Source organism: Mchenga conophoros, linkage group LG9 (genome assembly GCF_057382185.1).
Source record: "Mchenga conophoros isolate Kocher_MC1m ecotype Shallow Benthic linkage group LG9, M_conophoros_male_GT1.1, whole genome shotgun sequence".
Lineage (NCBI taxonomy): Eukaryota > Metazoa > Chordata > Actinopteri > Cichliformes > Cichlidae > Mchenga > Mchenga conophoros.
In genome coordinates, this window is record NC_140534.1 from 5,195,517 (window position 1) to 5,219,395 (window position 23,879).

At 40.1% G+C, this 23,879-nt stretch overlaps 1 protein-coding gene across 1 annotated transcript; it reads right to left on the bottom strand.

Annotated features, from left to right (window-relative positions):
* Positions 1–21,591: 21,591 nt before the first annotated feature.
* LOC146566648 (E3 SUMO-protein ligase ZBED1-like) lies at positions 21,592–23,621 on the bottom strand. Its single transcript, XM_085285895.1, has 3 exons — positions 23,393–23,621; positions 22,772–23,127; positions 21,592–22,355 (listed from the first exon to the last, which is right to left on the bottom strand). The coding sequence occupies exons 1-3, from the start codon at positions 23,619–23,621 to the stop codon at positions 21,948–21,950; spliced, it is 993 nt and encodes a 330-aa protein (XP_085142021.1). The 3' UTR covers positions 21,592–21,947.
* Positions 23,622–23,879: the final 258 nt, after the last annotated feature.

Below are 23,879 nucleotides of genomic sequence, written 5' to 3' on the forward strand. Positions count from 1 at the left end.
GCTTTAGATCAAGAAGATCAATTAGACCCTGACAACCACTTCCTATTAGCCAACCCAAATGACTGTAAATATTACTCTGAAAAAGAATATAATTCCTCAATTAAAACTGATAAGAAATTCTCAATCATTCACTTTGATAGTAGAAGTTTGTATGCAAATTTCAGTTCAATTGAGCAATATTTACAACAGTTTCACGACCCATTTAGTATTATAGCAGTATCAGAAACATGGATTAAAGAAGAAAAAGGTGTTGATTTTGAATTAAAGGATTATAACCTTAATTATGTTAATAGAACAAACAAAGCAGGAGGAGGTGTTGCTATATATGTCCATAGGAAATTTAAATTTCGAATATTGGAAAGTATGACATTGACAATAAATGACTTACTTGAATGCTTAACCATATAAATTATCAATGAAAAAGAGAAAAACATTATTGTTAGTTGTCTTTATAGATCACCTGGTTCGAGTCTAGAAGTATTCACTGATTGGATTGAAAAAATATTTTCAGTTGTAAGTAATAAAATATTATTCATCTGTGGAGATTTCAATATCAATTTGATAAATCCAAACAATCACAAGACCACCGAGGATTATATTAATAGGATGATTGGTATGAGTTTATATCCCACAATTTTAAGACCAAGTCGTATAAGATCTCATAGTGCTACCCTTATTGATAACATCTTTACAAATAATTTAGAGTTAATAATTGCTAGCGGACTAATGGTATGCGATATAACTGATCACCTGCCAATATTTATAGTGTATGACGTTAAGAGTGTATGTAAGAAAGTACCTCAGAAATATATCTACAAACGAGTAAGAACAGAAAATGCAATTAATCTCCTTTATCAGGACTTGATGAATCAGGATTGGAATGCAGTGTATGCTGGAGATGATGTGGATAGTGCTTTTGAAATATTTTTGGATATTTTCAACTGCCTGTACGATAAAAACTGCCCAGTCGGGCAATTCAGTATCAACAATAAATCTATTAAATGCCCGTGGTTAACAAAAGGACTACACAAGGCCTGTAAGAAGAACAATTCTTTATATAGACAATTCACTAAGCTAAGAACTGAAGAAGCAGAGTATAGATATAAAAAATATAAAAAATTAACTAACGGAAATATTAAGAACTAGTAAGAAATTATACTATACTAAATTAATACATAAAAATAAAAACAACACTAAAGAGATATGGGGAATACTTAACACTATTATTAAAGGTAACACAAAAAAGTGCTCATATCCAGATTATTTCACTAATAATAACAGTGACAATTACAATCTAAACGAGATGGTGGAGTGCTTTAACAGCTTTTTTGTAAATGTGGGACCGGAGCTGGCTACAACAATTCCAAAAAGTAATCGCAGCGAAATGTCACTGATAGAAATAAATTCAAAGACTATGTCCTTGTCGGGAGTTACTGAATTAGATATTTTAGATGTAGTTAACAACTGTAAGAACAAGACCTCTACTGATTGTTTTGGTATAGATATGACATTAGTTAAACGAATCATACATAGCATTGCCAGACCTCTAGCTTATATATGTAATTTATCATTTCAAACGGGGAAATGCCCAAAGAAAATGAAAATAGCTAAAGTTATACCCATATATAAAAGTGGAAACAAACACATCTTCACTAACTATCGACCAGTGTCCCTGCTCCCTCAGTTTTCTAAAATATTAGAAAAACTTTATAATAATAGACTAGGTAAATTTATTGACAAACATAAACTAATTAATGAAAGTCAGTACGGATTTAGGACAGGAAGGTCAACTTCAATGGCTATCATTGATGCAATAGAAGAGATAACCAACAGTCTGGATAGAAAAAGACATGCAGCAGGGATATTTATTGACTTGAAGAAAGCATTTGATACGATTAATCATAGCAGATTATTTAAAAAATTAGACAGATATGGTATTAGGGGAGTGGCTTTGAAATGGATCCAAAGTTATTTGACTGAGAGACAGCAGTATGTGAAGATGGGCGAGTTTGAATCGGGGTATTTGGGCATTAGCTGTGGAGTGCCACAAGGATCAGTTCTGGGACCAACTCTATTTAACCTTTATATAAACGACATATTTAATGTATCAAAGTTATTAAAATTAGTCATATTTGCTGACGACACCAATATTTTTTATTATAACGACGACCATAGTGACCTAGTACTTAACATTAACAATGAGTTAAGGAAATTAAAAATATGGATGGATGTTAACAAATTATCTATAAATTTGAGCAAAACCAAGGTAATGTTCTTTGGGAATTACAATGTAAATTTAGATACTGTAATAAAAATAGATGGTGTAGTCATAGATGTAGTATCAGAAATAAAATTCTTGGGAGTAATGATTGATAGCAAATTATGCTGGAAATCACACATCAGACATATACAAAATAAAGTGTCCAAAAGTATCTCAATCATAAATAGAGCCAAGTTCTTCTTAAACTGCCATGCAATGTTTTTGTTATACTGTGTACTAGTCCTACCATACTTGACTTATTGTGTAGAGGTGTGGAGCAATAATTACAAAAGTTCTCTGCATCACCTGGTTATACTACAAAATTGTGCTATAAGAATAATGTATAAGGTAGGATATTATAGTCACACTAATATTTTGTTTTTGCAGTCAAAACTATTAAAATTGATTGATTTAGTTGAATTCTCGACTGCTCAACTCCTATATAAGGCAAATAAGGGTATACTGCCAGAAAATATCCAAAAGCTCTTTACACATAAAGAAGGAGGTTACAATTTGAGGGGATGTAGTAACTTTAAAAGGCAGATAGTTAGAACTACCAGGAAAGGTTTGTGTGTGTCTGTGTGTGGAGTGAAACTTTGGAACAGATTGGATGTAGAGCTTAAGCAATGTCCAAATATTCATCTGTTTAAATTGAGGTACAAAAAATGTATATTGTCAAGGTACAAAGAGGAATCGAGTGTGTGATTGTTTATCCATGATAGTAAATAATAATATATTCTTTGTATGATTTTTTTTTTTTTTAATTTTCTCTTTCTTTTTTCTTTGTTTATATATAGAATGTTAACAACAAATACTTATATAAACAATTATCTTGTAGAGTTGAAATGGACACTGTTGATATTGTCTTACGCTGTTGTTATTACTGCTATCTCCATTATTAGGAAACAGTAGACCAGAATTAATTCTTAAAAGTAAAATTGATGAAGTTACTACTATACAATGGAAGCAAACTTCATTGATATTTTCACAGCTAAAATATAAATAATATATGGAGAGGATGTAATGACCATGATGGTGATGACTGTGATACTCAACGGTGGTAACAAAGACTGTATTATTGATGCTAAATATTTACACTACTGTATGTTGTAATTATGACAATGTGATAATTTTATAATTGTAATTGTATGTCACAAATATTTAAATGTACTGCGCAACTACAAAATTTAAAACTCAGATAAGATTGCAGGGGTGGGAGTTAAAAAGCTTGTCTTCATCCCACTCCTTTTCGAGCTAAACTTGTTTTTCTTTTTGTGTGTGTAACTGTACATTACAATAACTTTATTATTTGGTTGCTCGAATAAAGACATTCATTCAAAATCACTGGTAAAAAGAAGTATCCCCGTTTGAGAAATGAAAACTGTTTTTTTAACATCCAAACACAAACTAGAATAAACAAAAATTGCTCAAAGGTTTGTTTGTTTTTTCCTCACGAAGGTTAACACAAAGTCCTGTGGATGTTGACAGCACTGTAAGCTGGTGACACACTATTAGCCTGAAGCAATTCGAGAGCACTGGCACACAACTGTGAATGAGTGGCCCTAAAGGCCACATTTCATTAGCAGCATTCCCCCGCAGAACACTTTATCTGTTATAATTGTTGTGGGATTTGGTGAGGCAGGGGCAAAGGAGTGCTGAAAATGAAATTGATGTTCAAACAAGGGAGCAGCTGTCAGGAGCAGCTACCTGGGGGGTATTTCATGGAGCAGGAGGCTGGGGGGGAAGCAGGAGTCCTATTGATGAAAGTCTTACTTCATTAAGAGTGACTCTGCTTTAGTTCAGTTTCAGTAAACTAACTAGTGACTGTTCCAGTTAGGGTTAATGAAGTCATGACAGGGCTGGTGGATGCTGCACATGCCACATTTAAGCCGACTGAGCAGAGGAATGTAGCAGTCACACTTCAAAAGAAAATGCTACGTCCTTCTGAGACAAATGCAGCCTGATGATTACAAGCATTTAATGACCGTAAAAAGGCTACAGCTCTGCAGGCTGATTAAGAAAGTCACAGGATGCAGTCTGGCAGTGCAGCGGTGATCACATCAATTTATCTAATCACGCTAAATTCACTTTAATGAAAAAGACACTTGACAGCTCTATTTAGGTTGCTTTTTTCAAACCTAGCTCCCCGAAGATATAATGTCAGTTCAGAGAAATGGAACGGCATACGACACTTGTGGACAATAATGAATTTATTTTGTCATTTTGACACACCACACCACATTAAAAAAAACCATCAAGATGTGATTGAATATTTTAACTTTAATTTAAGGTATTTGTAATAAAAAATATTGCATCAACTGTTTAGGAGTTAGGAATTTTAAATACAACATTATATAAGGAATGTTAATAAAAAAAAAGCTTGGATGGAAATTCTTTGTAGACAATGACTACTTATCATCGACTGCCCCTTAAACTGGTTCAGATCTTCTTTTGTGTGTAACCTGTGGCCTACACAGTGTTTATACACTCTCTGCATGTATACTCATGAAGGTGTAGAGACTTTCACAGTGTTATTCCTACCTATCTGACAGTGTTATTCATTTAAATATTATTATGTCAACGTTGTTTTTCTTCTCAATCAAGGAAAGACTTGTGCAATGATATACTTTGGTTGTCTTCTGTGCTTTTTGTTGTTGTTGAGCTGTCTAGTAAGGGTGGGCGATATAGCCTAAAGAAATTTGACAATATTTCAATAATATTTGTGACCTTGATATTTCTGATAATATAGAAAATATTTAATACTTAAAAAAGAGGCAGGATTTATAAGTGTAAGTAAATGAAGCACACTTTTCTTTGTTTTCAATGCACCTTTGTTATTGATGGCACACTTCCTAACTGGAAATGTGAATCCACTGAAATGATGAGATGAGATGATGAGATAGCCTTTATTTGTCAGTTGCAGGGCTTTTGCCCAAAACCGAGATGACAGACCTTGCCGACCGTACATACAATACAAACATCACATTGGGGAGACAGGTCAGGCCAGGTAGTGAGGAAAAAAACATTGAAATGTGTTGCGAGAATCCCTGGAGTTCAGCTAGCAGCAGGTGGAAACGCTGGCTGCTGAAAATGCCACGCTAAGGGAGTCGGTGAAATGTCTCACAGACAATGTTACCCAGCTCAATAGAGAAAATAAAAAAAATAAAAGAGACAGTTATTGATCTACAAGCTCGTGGCATGCGTGATAATCTTGTATTTTCTGGTATTCCTGAAGCCGCTTGAGAAGACGCGGAGACTAGGGTGAAAAGCTTCATCAAAACCCACCTGAAGCTGCCGGCGGACACGGTGAAGAACATCGCCTTTGATAGGGTGCATCGCATCGGCCCCATGTGGGCTGCGGCCGGGAGACCACGTCCTATTGTGGCCAAATTTGGCCACTTCAAACAAAAGGAACGGGTGAAAAGTCGCGGCAGGGAATTAAAAGGAACGGACTTCAGCGTAAACAACCAGTTCCCCAAAGAGATCCTGGAACGACGCAGGGTCCTCAGCACATTTACATCAGTCAGACAGCGCACACAGACGTACAGGACACACACACTTAAGCCAAGCGTACTCATATTAGTAAATATGCACACACATAGTCAAACTCAGGGAGCATCTCGCCACACATTTTTTTTCTCTCCTTCTCTTTATTCAGGAACAAGTGATGTATTCTCTCCACCTGTCTAAGCGACACACACAGCGTACACCCCTAGTAATACACAGACATCTATGGGCGCGCTAAGGTTTGTTACATGGAATGTAAATGGAGCTGGCTACAGAGAAAAGAGGTTAAAAATATTTAACCAACTCAAAAAACTACAGGCAGATGTTGTCCTTTTACAAGAGACCGACAGACCTCTTAGAGGTTCGAATGAACTTAAAACATCTGAGTTTCCTAATGTGTTCTCAGCTTGTTATAATTCTAGACAAAGAGGAGTAGCAATTTTAATACATAAAAGTATTCATTTCACAGTACTCGATACAGTTATAGATCCAGAGGGCAGATTCCTAATCGTCAAACTATCTATACTTAACCAAAAGCTAGGTATTGTAAGTATATATGGTCCAAATGTTGATGACCCCTCATTCTTCCACGTTTTTTTTAGTACACTCTCCGAACACCTAGACTGCACAATTGTTCTTGGGGGAGACCTCAACCTGGGAATAAATGAAGAAATGGATAGGCTCAATACAGCGGGAACTCAGCGTAACTGGCAGTCCACAAATATAATCAAACAGTATATGAGCGACTTTGGTCTTTGCGATGCATGGCACTCCCTTCACCCCACCAGTAAGGAATATACTTTTTTCTCACATGTCCATCACTCCTACTCTCGTCTGGATTATTTTCTGGTCAGCAGCTCACTGCTGAGTAACATTACAGACACTGAGATTCATCCTATAGCTGTCAGCGATCATGCTCCTGTATCTTTAACACTAATACAGATGAATAATACTACACCAGGAAAAAACTGGAGATTTAATACATCACTGCTCAAAGACGAAGAGTTTATCAAATACTTTAAAAAAGAATGGACTCTATATTTAGGCTTTAATGACATTCCTGGAACATCAGCATCTGTCCTCTGGGAAGCAGGGAAAGCCGTGATGAGAGGTAAAATAATCTCTTTCTCATCACATAAGAAGAAAGAAGAAAACAAAAAAATTCAGGAACTAGAGAAAAACATCAAATCCTTAGAAAAAGCCTATGTGTCACACCAAGATCAAGAAATATTAAACAAAATACGCAAGACAAAACTAGAATTAAATGAAATTATTAATAAAAAAACTAAATTTTGGCGACCGTGGCTCAGGGGGTTGGGAAGCGTATCTGTAACCGGAAGGTCGCCGGTTCGATCCCGGGGCTCTCTGTCCTGGTCGTTGTGTCCTTGGGCAAGACACTTTACCCTACTTGCCTACTGGTGTTGGCCAGAGGGGCCGATGGCGCGATATGGCAGCCTCGCTTCTGTCAGTCTGCCCCAGGGCAGCTGTGGCTACAACCGTAGCTTGCCTCCACCAGTGAATGTGAGAGTGAATGAATAGTGGCATTGTAAAGCGCTTTGGGTGCCTTGAAAAGCGCTATATAAATCCAATCCATTATTATTATTATTATAAATTCTTAGTACAAAGACTTTGCCTGCAAAATTATGAACACGGTAACAAATCCGGACAATTTCTTGCTAACCAGTTAAAAATCAATAAAGAAAAAACAACTATATGTGCTGTTAAAGATTTATCTAGGAATACAATATATGATCCTTAAAAAATAAACAAAATTTTTAGGGATTTCTATGACACTTTATATACACCACAAATAAACCCATCTAAAAACGAAATTGATCAATTTCTCGACAACATAATTCTTCCAAAATTATTAGACACCCAAGCAATGGCACTGGATTCGCCACTGACACCAGGGGAACTCCAGGAAGCCCTGATAAGTATGCCCAATAATAAGGCTCCAGGTCCAGACGGTTTTCCAACAGATTTTTACAAAGAATTCTGGACAATTCTGGCACCAGTTTTTTACAGAATGTTGTTGGAAATTAAAGAAAAGGGCAGACTTCCATCAAATATGAATTCTGCAAACATTAATCTCCTGCTAAAACCAGGCAAAGACCCTGTATATCCCTCAAGCTATCGTCCAATATCCCTTATAAATGTAGACCTTAAAATAATCTGCAAAGCTCTCTCAAAAAGATTAGAGAAAATAACCCCCTCTTAATTCATCCTGACCAAACTGGTTTCATAAAAGGTAGGAACTCATCAACAAATACACGTAGATTACTTAATTTGATAGACTACTCATACAGTAAAAATCTTGAAACTACAATATTTTCTTTAGATGCAGAAAAAGCATTTGACAGAGTTAACTGGAAATTTCATGCAACTTTACACAAATTTTGTTTTGGAACCTCTTTCATTAACTGGTTAAAATATTATACAATTCCCCATATCAGATTACCCAATTAACTGGTCAAAATCTACAGTCCTCCCGATTAATTGCTCCCTCCATAATTCCTCTTCTACACCACTGCAATCGGGAAATATAAAATATTTAGGTATTAATGTTTCTCCCAAGCTTGCAGATCTGACTTAATTAAACCATATCCCACTTTTAAAGAAAGTAGAAGGCGATCTGGCTAGATGGAAATGTTTACCCATATCACTCATGGGAAGGGTTGCCGCTATAAAAATGATGGTCTTACCAAAAATAAATTATTTATTCTCAATGATCCCAACTAAACCGCCACAAGATTGGTTCAGATCTCTAGATTCATACATGTCCAAATTCCTTTGGAAAAATAAACCCCCACGTATAAGCTTAAAAACACTACAAAAGACCAAAGATAAAGGAGGATTAGAACTACCTAACTTTCAGCACTACTTCTTAGCCAACAGGCTTCAGTTTTCTCAGAATGGCTAAAACATACCCTCTTAGATGAACCTTGGCTAAATGTAGAACACATACTTTGCAATAATCTAGAGATCTCAGACCTACCATTTATCAGCTCAAACATCCAACGACATGAATGCTTCAAAAGCGTCAGCATCAGCTCTTCTCTGACAGCATGGTGGGAGTTTCTAAAATTGATGGAGTCTTCATTAATCCCATGCAAACGTACACCTATCTGGAACAACCCTGACATATTATAAAACAATAATATGATAAACTTTCCAGATTGGAGTGGTAAAGGAATCAAATACTTAGAACATATACTAGAAGGAACAGAATTTATTCCATTTGACAGACTAGTTACACAATATGGGATCAACAAGAAAAGATTTTAGAATATCAACCAATTAAATCTATAGTAAAAAAGAAATTTAAACCCAGTCAAGTTGAACTACAAACACCATCAAGTGTGGTTCAATTTCTTACTCTTAAAACCCCAAAATTACTTTCGAAAATATACAGAATGCTTTCTAAAACAGATGAATCAATATCACTTCCTATTGCAAAATGGGAAGCGGATTTATCAGTTAACTTAGACCTAAACTTCTGGTCCCAGATTTGCTTGAAAACCTTTCATCTAATTAGAAATCCCAGTCTTCAATTAATTCAATACAAAATATTACATAGAGTGCACTATACAGGTCATCAGATGTTCAAGATGGGCTTTACGTCTACCAACAACTGCTCACACTGTCAAACCAATTCACCGGACAATTATATCCACGCTCTTTGGTTCTGTCCACCAGTTCAGAAGTTTTGTCGCGAGATATGTGAAGACTTATCGAAGTGTCTGAAATGTAACAATCCAACTTCCCCCTTAGTGTGTTTGTTGGGCAGCTTAGATAATGTCACTTCAGAAAAGAATATAGCCCATATGGTTTTCACTGCCCTATGCATAGCCAAGAAAACAGTCCTCATGAACTGGAAAAATAAAAATAATCTTAACTCTAACCAATATAGAAACCATCTATTAGATTACATTAGTCTTGATACAGCCTCTGCCACCACATCAGATCAATTGCTCTGGGCTCCTTTGATCAGCTCCATCACCTAGTGGGGGTGGGGGGTCATAGTTTGGTCCCACCTTCGCTGTTGTGATTGGTGTGGGGGTAGGGACAGGCTTGAGGCGTCTGGGGATTCCCCAGGAGCATCTTCCTTGGAGGGCTCAACCCGGAGTTGCGGTCATGGCTTATTAAGGGCTCTGTTGGCTCTTAGGTGACAGTTTCCTCGTGGCTGCGTGCAGCGGGGCTAGGGAAGGGTCTGTGCTGACGGACGTGGGTTACTGACCTGGTAGCCTGGCTGCCCCTGGGTGGGTCCTGGACGGGTGTGGGGTTCTGGGGGTGCTCTGTCTCTGGGGCTTGGGTCCTGGTTGGTGTGTTGCCGGGGTTATGGGCGGGGGGGTATGGGGGCCCAGCCCTGGCGCAGGGTGCTGCCAGTGCATCGAGCCACCTGGGGGGCTCTTCAACTGGTGGGGGAGGCTGTTACATCTTGCAGGAGGTCCCCTCTCTTCAGGAACTCACTCTGCAGGAGGGGGAGAGACAGGAGAGGTGGAGGAAGATCTCAGCCTGGGCGTCTATTGTCTCGTGTAGTCTGAAAGATGAGTGGATGACGGGGTGGGTGCAGTTTTCTCTGTGGTGGGGTCGCGTGGGCTGTCCCGGGCTCTGTGGGGCCAGCCGGCGCTGCTGAACTGGGCCCCGGTCCAGATGGGCCTGGGCCCCTTTTCCCTGGTGAGTTGCAGAGTATGGGGGTGCCTACTGGGGTCAGCGGGGGAGCTGGCCCCAGGGAGGGGTCACTTGTCCCTCCCTTCCTTCCCTCCCCATCTCCAGCTGCCTCCCTCTTCCCGCTCCACCACAATCACCCACACATGCAGGGCCTTGGGGTACAGGTGTGTCACCAGGGTGCAGGGGAGGCATCCCCCCTCTGTCCCCTTCTGGCTGCCTGTGCCTCAATTTTATCCCACAACTTAGACGTTCACATTACTCACACTCTCAGGGCCTCCCTGCTGCTGCAGCATCGGGGCAGTCTGCTTCTCTCCACCCCAGGGAAAAGGGTAACACTACCTGGGTCTGGGTGCAGTTTCCCCCTCCAGGGGCAAGGGTACCTAAACCCGGGACTTAGAGTACACTTGGGGAGTGTGATTGTGTGTACAGCGTCTCTTTATGTCTGTCTCCACGTTGGGTGAGTGCTGAGTAATTGCACATGAGAGCATGAGGGTGGGAATGGATGTCTGTATCTGTGTGTGCCGGTTTGTCTGTGTCCATATGTCAGGTTGGGTATCAGACACCACCTCTCTGGGGACTTCTCAGGCCCTCCAAGGTATGGCGGCCTATCTCCTCCCACCACTTCCCCTGCCAGTGGCAGACGCCCTCAGACATCGGTGCGTTGGTGGTTCTTTGTGTCCGGGGGTGGGCGTCCAGATACACACCGGCTCACTCCTTGGTGGCTGCTTGTCGGGGCCTGGAGCCTGGGGCTCGCTTGGGCCACTTCGGGGGTGGGGTGCCCTCAGCCTCTCGGCCTGGGGCTCAGTCACTCTGGCATGGCTGCCGGCAGAGCCCGCGGGCACGTCACTGCAACCCCCTCTGGCCTCTGCTCCGTGGCTGCTGGGCGACCTCTCGTTTGGGGCTCTCCTCAGCTCTTCCCAGGACGGTGGCACGGTTGCCCCTCTGATGGTCCTCCTCGGGTCCTTGTACTCTGGGGCCTCTGGATGTCTGGGGCCTGGATCTCCTCCATTCCTGCTTCATGCCCTGGGGGATGGGGCTTTGGCTCCCCACACTCCCTAGCAGTTCATTACATGGAGAAACCTTTTGAATACAAGCGTGCTGATCCACACAATTGTGCACACAGGTGTACACACGGGTGTTCACAGACACAAACTATGCCTTTCTTGGCTGCTACCTCAAAGCACATTGTGCGCTGTCGATCTTGCATGCTGCACAATAACATTTAATATTTAGTATCTACTGTTAGCTAGTTTATTGTGATGGTGTTGTATTTATGTTGCTCTTTTTTGTTTGTTTTCTCTTCTGTTTTTTTTTTATCTCCATAAAGGTGATCCAGGTGTTTTGTTTGTTTTTCTTTTTGTTTTTTCTTCTCACCATCTCTTCTCCCTTCTATTTTTCTTTCTCTCCCTCTCTTTCATTCTTTCTTTCTCCCTGTCTTATCCCCCAGCCATCTCTGTCCTTTCTGTTACTACCGGAAATCAAATAAATACATAAATATAATAAAGGTCGACCAAATGGACCAATATGGCAAGGCCATTATGATCCACTTGGTAAAATAAATCCGCTTGGCATCTTTCTTGGCCTTCAGACAACAATTCTGATGGCTAAAGATCCAAATGGGACAGGCAAAAGATGAAAAAATAAATCCTCACCACATCCACGTGGACTTTTTAGTATAACCCAATGTTGTGGAAAATTTAACAACAACCTGCAACACACCCAATGAGCTTGATTTGAAGTGGGTTTAACAAACACATTGCAATGTGGAGAGAGCATCCCAGTGACACACCAGGACCATCTCTGAATTGTGGCCACCACCCTTACGTCTTATATATAGGGACCAGTGTTGGGTAAGTTACTTTAAAATAGTAACTTAGTTACATTACTAGTTACTTCTCTCAAAGTAACTCAGTTACTTCAAGTTACTCGTTACTTTCAAAGTAACTAGTTACTAGGGAAAGTAACTTTGGTTTTACTCAGAATTCTCTTGTTAATGTGTTTCTTCCATAACTTTGCCAGTCTTCTAGCTTGCTTACTTGCCACAAGTGCACTGTGCCACCTACCAATAGAAAGGAAAAGATAATGTGCATATTTACACGAGAGAAATCCCACGCCTGGACCGTCATTGACTGCTGCCATGATTCTAGCCTACGTCATAGCGTCATGTGCGCCTTTTACATCCAACACAAAAACTGCAGTCGTGGTGCTTTGATTGTACTCAGAACTCGGAAATTCTGCCTTCTGAATAGGAAGATGTAGGCAACACCAGACTGCAGATGAGCTGCATACAGGGCTTGACTGGGACAGAAAATTGGCCTGGGCATTTTGACTAGAGACCGGCCCACCATTATAGGAAAAATCATAAAGCCTTTGAATGAAAATAAACACTGTTGTGACAGTGATGTACACTGTTCTGATGGTATATATGCATCAATCTATGAATTGTTTGTTGTAAGATTCAGATAATTATTTTTTTAAAAGCTATACATTTTAAATGAGAATAAGAAAGAAAAGTATTTCTTTGTGCCCCCCTTTCCCCGTTAATGCCCTACATGCCCCCCTGGCAACACTTTGCTAGATCCGCACCTGCACAGTTACCAGCTGTCAGCTACCTAAAAAAGGATCCTGGTGTTATTTGTCTCTCAGAAACAGTTCATAACCTCCCTTCAACTCATTCATGTCACCTAAAAGGTAAACCTGTTTCTCCATCACCTGTTCAGCTCTGATGATTCAGTAAGGACATCTCCTGGTTTCATCTTCATGTTTCCCTCTCACCAGATAACCAAACCATATCATGACCAGCAGCTTTTTTGCAGCTGTGGCTCCAGCCAACATCAGCTGATACTAGAAATTAATATTAAATAAATTCTAACAACAGCTGATCAAGCTTAAACGTGCTGCTGTTGTTTAGCTCGACATCCGCTGGTTTCCTCTTTTGGCGCAAAGTGAGCGATAAACAAACAAGAGAGCCGATCAGCTGATCATTGATCAGTTTCATGATTGAAGTAGAAACAGGAGAGGGAGGGGGAGAGAATGAAAGAAGAAGAGGCAGCTGTGCAGCATAAACACAGAATAACTCCAGCTTTGTGCCTTTTTCATTGTAGCTGAATTACAGGACAAACTGTTCCTTTTCACCTCAATAAGAAACGCGTAATATTTTCTCTGAATACCAGACGGGACGGTTGGCAACTCTAATAACTTATGAACAAAATAAAGTTCAACATCAGTATCATAGCACCCACCCAGCTGTATAGAAACTCCGTCATACTAGCTAGCACGCAGTACGGAAAACGTCAGAATAACGAAAATAAACTCCACCTAAACTTGGTTCATATCTGACCCAGAGAGACTGCAGGTCATAACTTCTCACCTGAAGTTCAGTTCACACTTGGACCGGCGGCCGCCTCGGGTCTCTTTTCCTTCTGTGTCCCTTTTCCTTCATCCACCTGCTGGCCTCCACCACTTGCTAATGTTACTGAATCTGTGGAAGCTCTGCGATAGCCACCACACGAAGTAACGAGTAACAACCCTATCTAAATCCCAGTAACGACTAACGCGTTCCTGATTTTGGCATAATAACTAGTTACCGTGCTCGTTACCACAATAATAACGTAGTTACTGTAACACGTTACTTAATAACGCGTTAGTCCCAACACTGATAGGGACACAGACAAAGAACATTCCACAAACTCTTACATGTTGCTCCCTGTCACGGGGGGGCTATACCTCCTCCCTCACAGAGAGAAGTATGACCTTGTTTTCTGCTTGGCCGTCACCTAAGGATTTACATCCCTGATAAGGAGAAGGAGTCCCACTATCTGTTCAACGTCACCCATTACCATGGCCTCACTGTGTTAACATTCCACATGCATGCACACTGGTGACAGGAGTGCTCTTACTATAATAAAGTGAGAAAGTAATATTACTATAACTAATATGATATGATTAAACATGTGATTAATACATGAGAAAAGAAATCTGCCACCACATTCCACCCTTTGTGATACCACAATTAAGAATTGAAAATAATTAAGAATCACATAAAAACACATGGAGATTTCTTGTCTAACTACTGAACATCAGCACTATTGCGTACTCAAAGAATTCACAATGTATATAGTCAGAAGGAAAAAACAAATTCACATTTTATGGTCATCTTCTCTCCATCTGAGTCTCCACCCTTTGTTCGAATGATGGCAGTTATATCATAAAAGAAAACACAATATGAGATCATTTACAGAAATGAAACAGCATTTGTTTTTCATCCGCAAAAGAAAACTTCAACCTTAGTTACATCAAGCTGCTTTTTCATAAGAACCTGTTGTTTAGACAAGGAAGTCTTTCAGTGTGTGATATATTTTCCCACTTTATCATTAAATCCATTCAACCCATGTTTCCCATTTTATTAACTGTTTCTGTAAAAAAAAACCCAACTCAATCCCCAGTGTTATTAGGGATTGAGGCACACATGCCTCACCAAACATCACACGCACTCCTTTGTGCCATTCTTATTTTACTTGTCCAGATGTTTGCCATTAAGGACAGTGAATATGTCTGAACCTGTAAGGCAAGGCAAGGCAAGTTTGCTTTACAGAGACATTAGAAACAAGAACAAATAAAAAGCATGATTTAAAATTGATTAAAACAAGCAAATAAACTAACTAACTAATTAACAAACAAACAAACAAACAAACAAACAACAGTATATAAAATCAAAACAGATAAAATCAGAACAGTAGATAAAATCAGTAGTTAAATGTAAGTTTTGAAATTTAAGCTTAAAAGTGTGGATTTGGTGCTTTATTCAAATGCAGCTGAGAACAGGTGAGTCTTCAACCTGGATTTAAATAAACTGAGTGTTTCAGCTGATCTGAGGCTTTCTGGGAGTTTGTTCCAGATAGAAGGAGCATAAAAGCTGAATGCAGCTTCTCCGTGTCTGGTTCTGACTCTGGGAACTGATAAAAGACCGGATCCAGATGACCTGAGGCATCTGGATGGTTCATACTGGGTCAGGAGGTCATTGATGTATTTTGGTCCTAAACCATTCAGAGCTTTATAGGCCAGCATCAGAACTTTAAAGTCTATCCTCTGACGGACAGGCAGCCAGTGTAAGGACCTCAGAGCTGGACTGATGTGGTCCACTTTTTTGGTCTTAGTGAGGACTCGAGCAGCAGAGTTCTGAATGAGCTGTAGTTGTCTGACTGATTTTTTAGGTAGACCTGTAAAGATGCTGTTACAGTAATCAAGCCTACTAAAGATGAATGCATGGACTAGTTTTTCCAGGTCCTGTTGAGACATCAGATCTTTTATCCTTGTTATTGTCTTAATGTGTTTTTCTAAGTTTAGGTCTGCATCCATCACTACACCCAAATTTCTCACCTGGTTTGTGGTTTTTAGATGTATAGATTGAAGTTCTCTGGTGACCTGTAATCATTTTTCTTTGGCGCCAAAGACTATTACCTCAGTTTTGTTTTTGTTTAGCTGGAGAAAATTGTGGCACAACCAGTCATTGATTTCCTCAATGCATTTACCAAGAGCCTGTACAGGGCCTCGGTCTCCTGGTGATATTGTGATATATATTTGTGTGTCATCTGCATAGCTGTGATAGTTTATTTTGTTGTTGTTTATAATCTGTGCCAGTGGGAGAATGTAGATGTTAAACAGAAGGGGTCCCAAGATGGAACCTTGGGGAACTCCACATGTGATACTTGTCTGCTCAGATGTGAAGTTACCTATTGATACAAAGTATTTCCTGTTTTCTACGTATGTTTTGAACCAGTTTAGTACAGTTCCTGAAAGACCTGTCCAGTTCTCCAGTCGTTTGAGTAATATGTTGTGGTCAACTGTATCAAATGCTGCACTGAGATCCAGTAAAACTAGGACTGACATTTTTCCACTGTCTGTGTTCAGACATATGTCATTGAACACTTTGGTCAGAGCGGTTTCAGTGCTGTGGTTCTGTCTAAAACCTGACTGGAAGGCATCGTAGCAATTATTCTGTTTTAAGAAGTAACTGAGCTGTTGAGAAACTGCTTTTTCAATGATCTTACTTAAAAACAGGAGATTTGAGATCGGCCTGTAGTTGTTCATTTGTGTCTTGTCAAGATTGTCCTTTTTCAGTATAGGTTTGATTACAGCAGTTTTTAGTGATTCTGGAAACACACCTGATAATAAAGAAAAGTTGACGATCTGTAACAGGTCTGACTCTAAAGTCTTTGAGACCTTTTTGAAAAAACTTGTTGGCAGGACATCTAAACAGCAAGAGGAGGAGTTCAGTTGACCTAAGATGTCCTCCAGGTCTTTGCTGTTAATAGGTTGAAACTGTTTCATGGTGTTTAAACAGTTTTTTGGTGGACACAGTACATATCCTGGATCTGCTGTTGATGTACCAATTGCTTGTCTAATTTTTTGGATTTTTTCAGTGAAGAATTTGGCAAAGTCATTGCAGGCCATGGTCGAATGAAGTTCAGCTGCCACTGACACAGGAGGGTTTGTTAGCCTGTCAACTGTAGAAAATAAGACCCGAGCATTATGGCTGTTTTTAGTGATGATGTCAGAGAAGTAGGACCTTCTTGCACTCCTCAGTTGTAAATTATAATTGTGAAGTTTCTCTTTATAAATGTCATAATGAACCTGGAGGTTTGTTTTTCTCCATCTGCGCTCAGCTTTCCTACACTCTCTTTTTTCATTTTTCACCAGTGTGGAGTTTCTCCATGGAGACTTTTTCCTTCCAGAGATAACCTTCACCTTAATGGGAGCAATAGTGTCCATTACATTTAACATGTTACCATTGAAGCTATTGACGAGCTCATTGACTGACCCTCTGGGCAGGTCAGGTGTTAATGGGAAGACCTGGTTAAAAATTGCACTACTGTGTTCAGTACTGTAGGTAAATTAATACAACAAACATATACTAACACTGGTGTTAGTGCTTCTCGAGTTCTAGAGTAAAACTCAGAAGTAGCCATGTATTTCCACACAGCCAACATATATCAAACACTTCAATTTTTTACAACAGATTGATAGATCTTGCCTCTCTATCTATGCAGTGTACTGCACTCCTTACTATTGTAGGGCAATCGACCCATTTAAACAGTGTAAACCCTCTCAAAGGTATTTACAATTATCTTTACTGTGCCCACATCAGTGATTGGGGAAACCAAAACAACCACATTTAACTCTGGAAGAACTACCTCATTCTTTAGGTGCTTCCAGCATGTTTGAGATCAAAATCCCTCAATGAAATGTGATGAACCCAAATCTTTACCTTTAGGGTGTCAAACAATGTTTCAAAGTTCCATACACATGTCAAAAGAACTCACAACTGTTGTTACTATGTTTGCTCAGACAATGAGGGCCTATAATGCACTTAAGCATCGGGAACTGACATGCTAGAAAATCAGTCTAGCTACCCTACAAAATATACACAAGTAATTATTAGTTAAGTTGCTGTAAAACTTGCATGCTATAATTACTCCAATCACTTTTACTCAGGCTCAGGACTCTAACAGAGTTTGTGATGTTCAGAAAGTCATGTAAATGCCTATCATTTATAAAATGATTATTAACGTCACACCAACGACCTCCTTAACTTAAAAACATACTAAGCTTTCCAGGGAAACTGATTGGCTGTTTAAGCAGGTGTTATCTGCATTCATTCGCTGATCCCTCTTTGGGTGCCACGGAGTCTGCTCTGCAGTCGCTGAGTTGGAGCTTGGCATGCCATTGTTGGAAGAGGGCGCTCTTTTCACCCCTCACACTCTCGTTCCAACGCAGCTTTATGGTTATTGCTGTGGTTCTGGAATCTTCTCATGATGGCTGATAGGGTCCCAAACTGCACGACCTTTGACCTCAACCATTGCCTGGCCTGTCAGCTGTGCTATGAATGGTCCCTGCTTCTTGCTGAGTTTCTGAAGACCTCTGATCAGCACCGAGTCTCCGTCAGGAGATTCCAGCCTTGGGATGATTTCTTCCAGCAATACTCTGGCTACTGCACCTGTATAACCTTACTAGGAGGAAAAACTTCTAACCATTTGGAAAATTTATAACAGCCAACATCAATCCACATTCTCCTTTCAGTTTAGTGAACTTAACTTTAGGTTATCAAAACCTCACCTGAATATGGGTGTACCACCTGTATAGGTTTAATACCTGTACATGACCTGTTAATCCAACAAATAAGCCATGGAAAAATCATCATGAAAAAACTCATGGAAAACATAGAAAGAAATGTTTCATGTTAAACCTGGAATCCCTTCTTTTGACACATGGTCTCTCCCATGAGTCAACTAATCAGAATTAGGAGAATAACAAAAGAAAAGGGCTAGTTAGATCATTTCTCAGACAACATCAGGGCTTCTCCTCTGGAGTAACTTCGCTCCAGCCCTGTAAACCCTGTGTTAGAGAATAAAATTAGTATTAATGTTATGTTAAGTGTGTCTAACTCTTGGCTCTGCCTGGAGCCTGCATCCACACCACAATTACCTAGAAACCAAAATCAGTGAGTAAATACAAACTTCACAACAACTGTGGGGTCGTAGGAGTAATAAGGCATCCAACACCACAGACACAAGTGTGTCATGCGCAGTTTATTTCCTCAAATCATTAGAAACACTACTGTTGCCATAATTTGCCCAAACCATGGATCATCCCATGTGTTTAATCAAAACTACTGTAACCAGTAGGGGTGCAACGATATTCGTATCGATATTGAACCGTTCGATACAGTGCTTTCGGTTCGGTACGCATATGTATCGAACAATACAACATTTGTAATTTATTTTATCAATTTTCCTTCTGACGATGCTGTCTGTGTTGAGCGCTCAGTGAATCTGTGTTCGACTACTCCGCCTAGGCTGCACTGTCCAGCGCAGATCCACTGAGCGCTCAACACAGACAGCATAGTCAGAAGGAAGAGCGCAGGGCAAGCTAGCGAGACAGAAGTTAAGCTCTGCTTGCAACAAGCAAATTGAACCTCATTCAGATCTGGCGTTTGGAATTATTTTGGTTTTCATGTGACGTATGACCCTGAAGGTAAGCGAGTCATGGACTAAAGTAAAACAGTATGTTGGATGTGCCATGCAATGCTCAATTACATTGGTGTGAACTAGTGTGTTAGCGCAGTTAGCTCGTTAACGTGTTGGCCGTCTAGCCCCTCTGTATAGGGTAGCTCGTTAACGGAGATTTGCCGTGTTGTGGCGTTAAGGTCATTTCAACGAGATTAACCTGAAAGCACTAGTGGGAAGACAACGAATATGACTGCACATTTACGCCGACATCATCCTAGTGCAAAGACAAAAACAACAAGCATGCTACTAACTTTAGCAGAGTCATTTAGACAGCTGTTAGCACATGATTCTCCTTATGCTGCTGAGAATATAGCCCAGAAGAAGCGGATAGTATAGCTTTTATTTTGGAAAGAGACATTTCTCTGTAATAAACTCTCTTTTCCAAAGATGAGTGATTCCTCAATCAGATACAGGGCTTGCAATATCGCTAGCCCGACGTCCCGGAGCTAGCGATTTTTTCAGTCGGGCTACCAAAATCTATCTCTTCCCTGCCCGTCGGGCTATTGTACGAAAAATATATGTCAATGCTTTTGCATTCTTTCAGAAATGTAGCTGGGTAATTATGTCATTGGCATCGGTGAGCCACTGTCAATATGTGACATATTGAAATCGCGTTTGAATTTGCGCTTGTTTTTTTGCTTTCACTTTGCAATCGTGCGAACTGTGTATAGAGAGCGACAGCACTGATCTGTGAGTGATGATAATTGGTGCACCAATTCCTCTGACATCGTCTTATCAATCGTTAGCTTACTATGCAAACATGACAAGTGAAATCTCCCGCAGCTTAAACATGTGAGAGGTTGGTCGCGCAGAGAATCGCTGAGCTTATGTGAGTGCGTGTGTAAAAGCATTTCAGTTCTGCTGAGCCAAATAAGACAGGTCAGGGTGAAGAAGTGACAGCCAAAGAAAAGCTTACCACAAAACGGAGAAGTTATGACAAATCAGACTATAAGGCAAAAAGAAAGTGCAGCTTTATGGTTTCATGGACAAAAGAATTTCTGTGGCTGCAATATGATGAGCTAAATAACCAGGGCTGCACATAAGTGGTCCGCAGGTGCGCATTCGCTGTCAAAATAAAAAACACGCACAAGGGTTAGGGTTAAATTTAAAAACTGTACTTTTGAGTTAAAATATATATTTATAATTTTAATAAATGACAAATTAAAAATGCATGAACATTTTTTTGTATCGAAAAAATATCGAACCGTGACACCAAAGTATCGAACCGAACCGAACCCTGAATTTTGTGTATCGTTGCACCCCTAGTAACCAGTGACTTTTCTTAAGTAATGTCACTCGTTTTCACACTATGAGCTCAACAGTGATATGTTCTGTGTTCACTGCAAATCCTGCTTCATCTTCACTCATGTCTGTCTGTGTCTGTGCCGAATCCTCCACAAAAAAAAAACATTAGCAGCGGAGCGTCCAGAGGTCAGGTCTGGATCAACAGATTCCAGAGGTGCTGCTGTAAATCATGTGGTCAACCCTCCTTTTCTGTGAAAGAAGTGATGCTGATTTTAACACAGTATGTGTTTCACACTGAATACACATTTCCCCACTGTAACATTTAACATTTTCCAACAAAACAGTGTGATACTATAACCAACAAGCAGCCAGTAAAACCGCAGTTTCTTTCACACAAAAATCAGTAACACAGAAACGTGCTATCTAAAGGGTTAAGTCTGCAGGTCCCACACACTATCATGTGAACCTACAGTCCCCCTTCCTCTGGTCTCCGTCATCCTTCTGCTCCTGCAAAAACAAGCAAACTAAAACACATACATCCACCCTTTTTTCACTGTTTTGGGGTGGATTAGGCATTAGAAGTGACTAATCCTAAAATAACTGCATTCCTTAGTCTCAATCTCAAGTCAATCACACTTAGTCCACATCATCAGTCCAGTCACAGTCCAGTCATGTGCAGTCATCCAGTCACATGCAATCGTACCAATCATTGCTGATAGTGGAAAGTAGGGCTGCTCGATTATGGCAAAAATGATAATCACGATTGTTTTCAATGAAATTGAGATCACGATTATTTCACGATATTTATTTAACAATAACAATAACAATGCACTGAATAATTGCTTTAAAGATTGTCAAAAAATAATATAAAATAATGTGCAAATTCTGATATGCAAATGTTTGCAATATAAAAGATAAATAAAAAAATGTAAACATTAATGTTTAGTGAACTTCAAACTACTGCATAATATTTATGCATACAAATAACCAAACATCAAGGCAAGCTGTGTAGCCACACAATGCACAATTGCATCAAACTGACATTGAGGTATGTCAACTAAAGTTGCTGCCTGAACAAAAATAAAATTAAACAATGAAAGTAGTACCTTTTTATAAGAAATAAATAAAAACTAGAAGGCCCGAGTCCCAAACAATCTCAAAATGGCTCAACAAAACATGGTTCCTGCAACCTTTCAAAGGTTTTTAGCCAAAAACACCAGCCTATTGACATGATCAGGCTTCAGGGATGCACGCAGGCAGTTGACAACATTTCCACCAATGCTAAAGACCCTTTCTGATGAGGCACTTGTGGCTGGGATGCAAAGATATTTCTTTGCCAGGATGGAGAGTCGTGGGAAGAGGTTCTGTGATAGCTTCCACCACCCCAGTGGGTCTTCCTCAGTGTCCAGGGTCCCTGCCTGGAGGTAGGCCTGAAGCTCAAAAGCTATGGCCTGGTCCAGTTGAAGAGCATGTTCTGCACCTGGAGCTGTGCTGTGAGGGGCCTTAAAGAAGCTGCTTAGGCCCTTTTTTCTCTTCTTTTGGTTTGATGCACCATCATCAGCAACCTCCGTGTTACCAACGGGTGTCCCCATCACTGCAGCCTCCATGGGACAAATATAAAATGACAGCAAAACAGAATGAGGAACCAGTTTTATCTGTCTCGGGTTTGGCATTCTAAAATACAATCCTTAAATAATTACTATAAATAATGATAGATACATGGATAGATGGATAGATAGATGTTTAGTATCTTTATAAATACCATGATGGACTTCATTTCCATTGTCAGTCTGGCTTTTATTGTCTCTTGGCTGACCTCGCTTACATATCTCAGTTTGAACCCTGGGTCCAGGACAGTGGCCATGTCAAGCAACTCTTGTGTTGGTGAGTCACCATACTTTTCATTTAGGTACTCCAGTATTCTCCTCTTGATGTATTTTGAGAGGTCTGTGTCATCATCTTGCTCAGCCAAGATTGAGTTGTTAAATAGGTGGAGTGTTGGTTTTCTTAAAGACACACTCACATATTTCTCTCCAGAAAGTGCATCAGTGAATTCAACCAGAGGTCCCAAGGTCTTGTTGATGGCCTCAAGGACATCAATGTCCTGCCATGAGGGGATGAGGTGCCTAGTTCCTTTGTCTTGGGTGAGGACATGGGCAATGGCCTTCTGCTGCTCAAGGACTCTGGAAACCATGGCCTGCCTAGATCCCCATCTGGTTGGACATTCAGTCTTTAAGGAGTGGTCTGGCAGTTTGAGGTCTATCTGTGCCTTTTTCAGCTCTCTCTCTTTTTTAAAACTGAATGAAAAGGTGCTGACCACTTTTTTGCAGACCCCCACTGCACGCTCAATCCTGTGATCTTTCATGGCTCTTTCTATAAAAACATAAAAAATATAAACAAGCATTATCAGGATGATATGTCATTTCCTTGAGTGTGAATGAATAAGAAAAAGTGATGGTAGCTTATTTATGTGTTTGTATAATTCATAGAAAATGTGTATGATTGTGAGAATGAATAAAAGTATCTCTGAATTTAAATCGTTTTTTATTTATTATATTCATTCGAAGCATTATGTTGTATACTTGTTGAAAGAAAATCACATTATGCATCATATTCAGTAGGAATTAGGCCTACTCACCTATGGCCAAATGTAATCTGTGCCCAAAGCACTGGAGCCTCATCCAGCCATTCAGTTGTGCAGCCAGTATGACATTTGCAGCGTTGTCTGTGGTTATACAGACGAGTTTACCCTCCTCCAGATCCCACGTAGCCAGTGCTTGTTTCAGACCTGCAGCTATGTTCTGCCCTGTGTGGTCTTCTGGGAAAAATGATGTCTGGAGACATTTCGTTTTCATGTTGAAATCCATGTCAATGAAATGTACCGTGAGGCTCAAATACGGCTCCATGGTGCGGCTTGACCACAAGTCCGTTGTGGTGGCAAAATATTGGGCTGTAGCCACTTCCTTTGCGACACCATCATGACACTCATCATATCAAGCGGGAATCGCCACTCGACTAAAATAGTGATGAGATGGCAAGTTATACCGTTTGTCCAAAGTGTTGATTAGTTTCTTAAAGCCGGGTGTGTCAACTGTGTTAATTGAGCAGTGGTCTTTGGCGAGGAA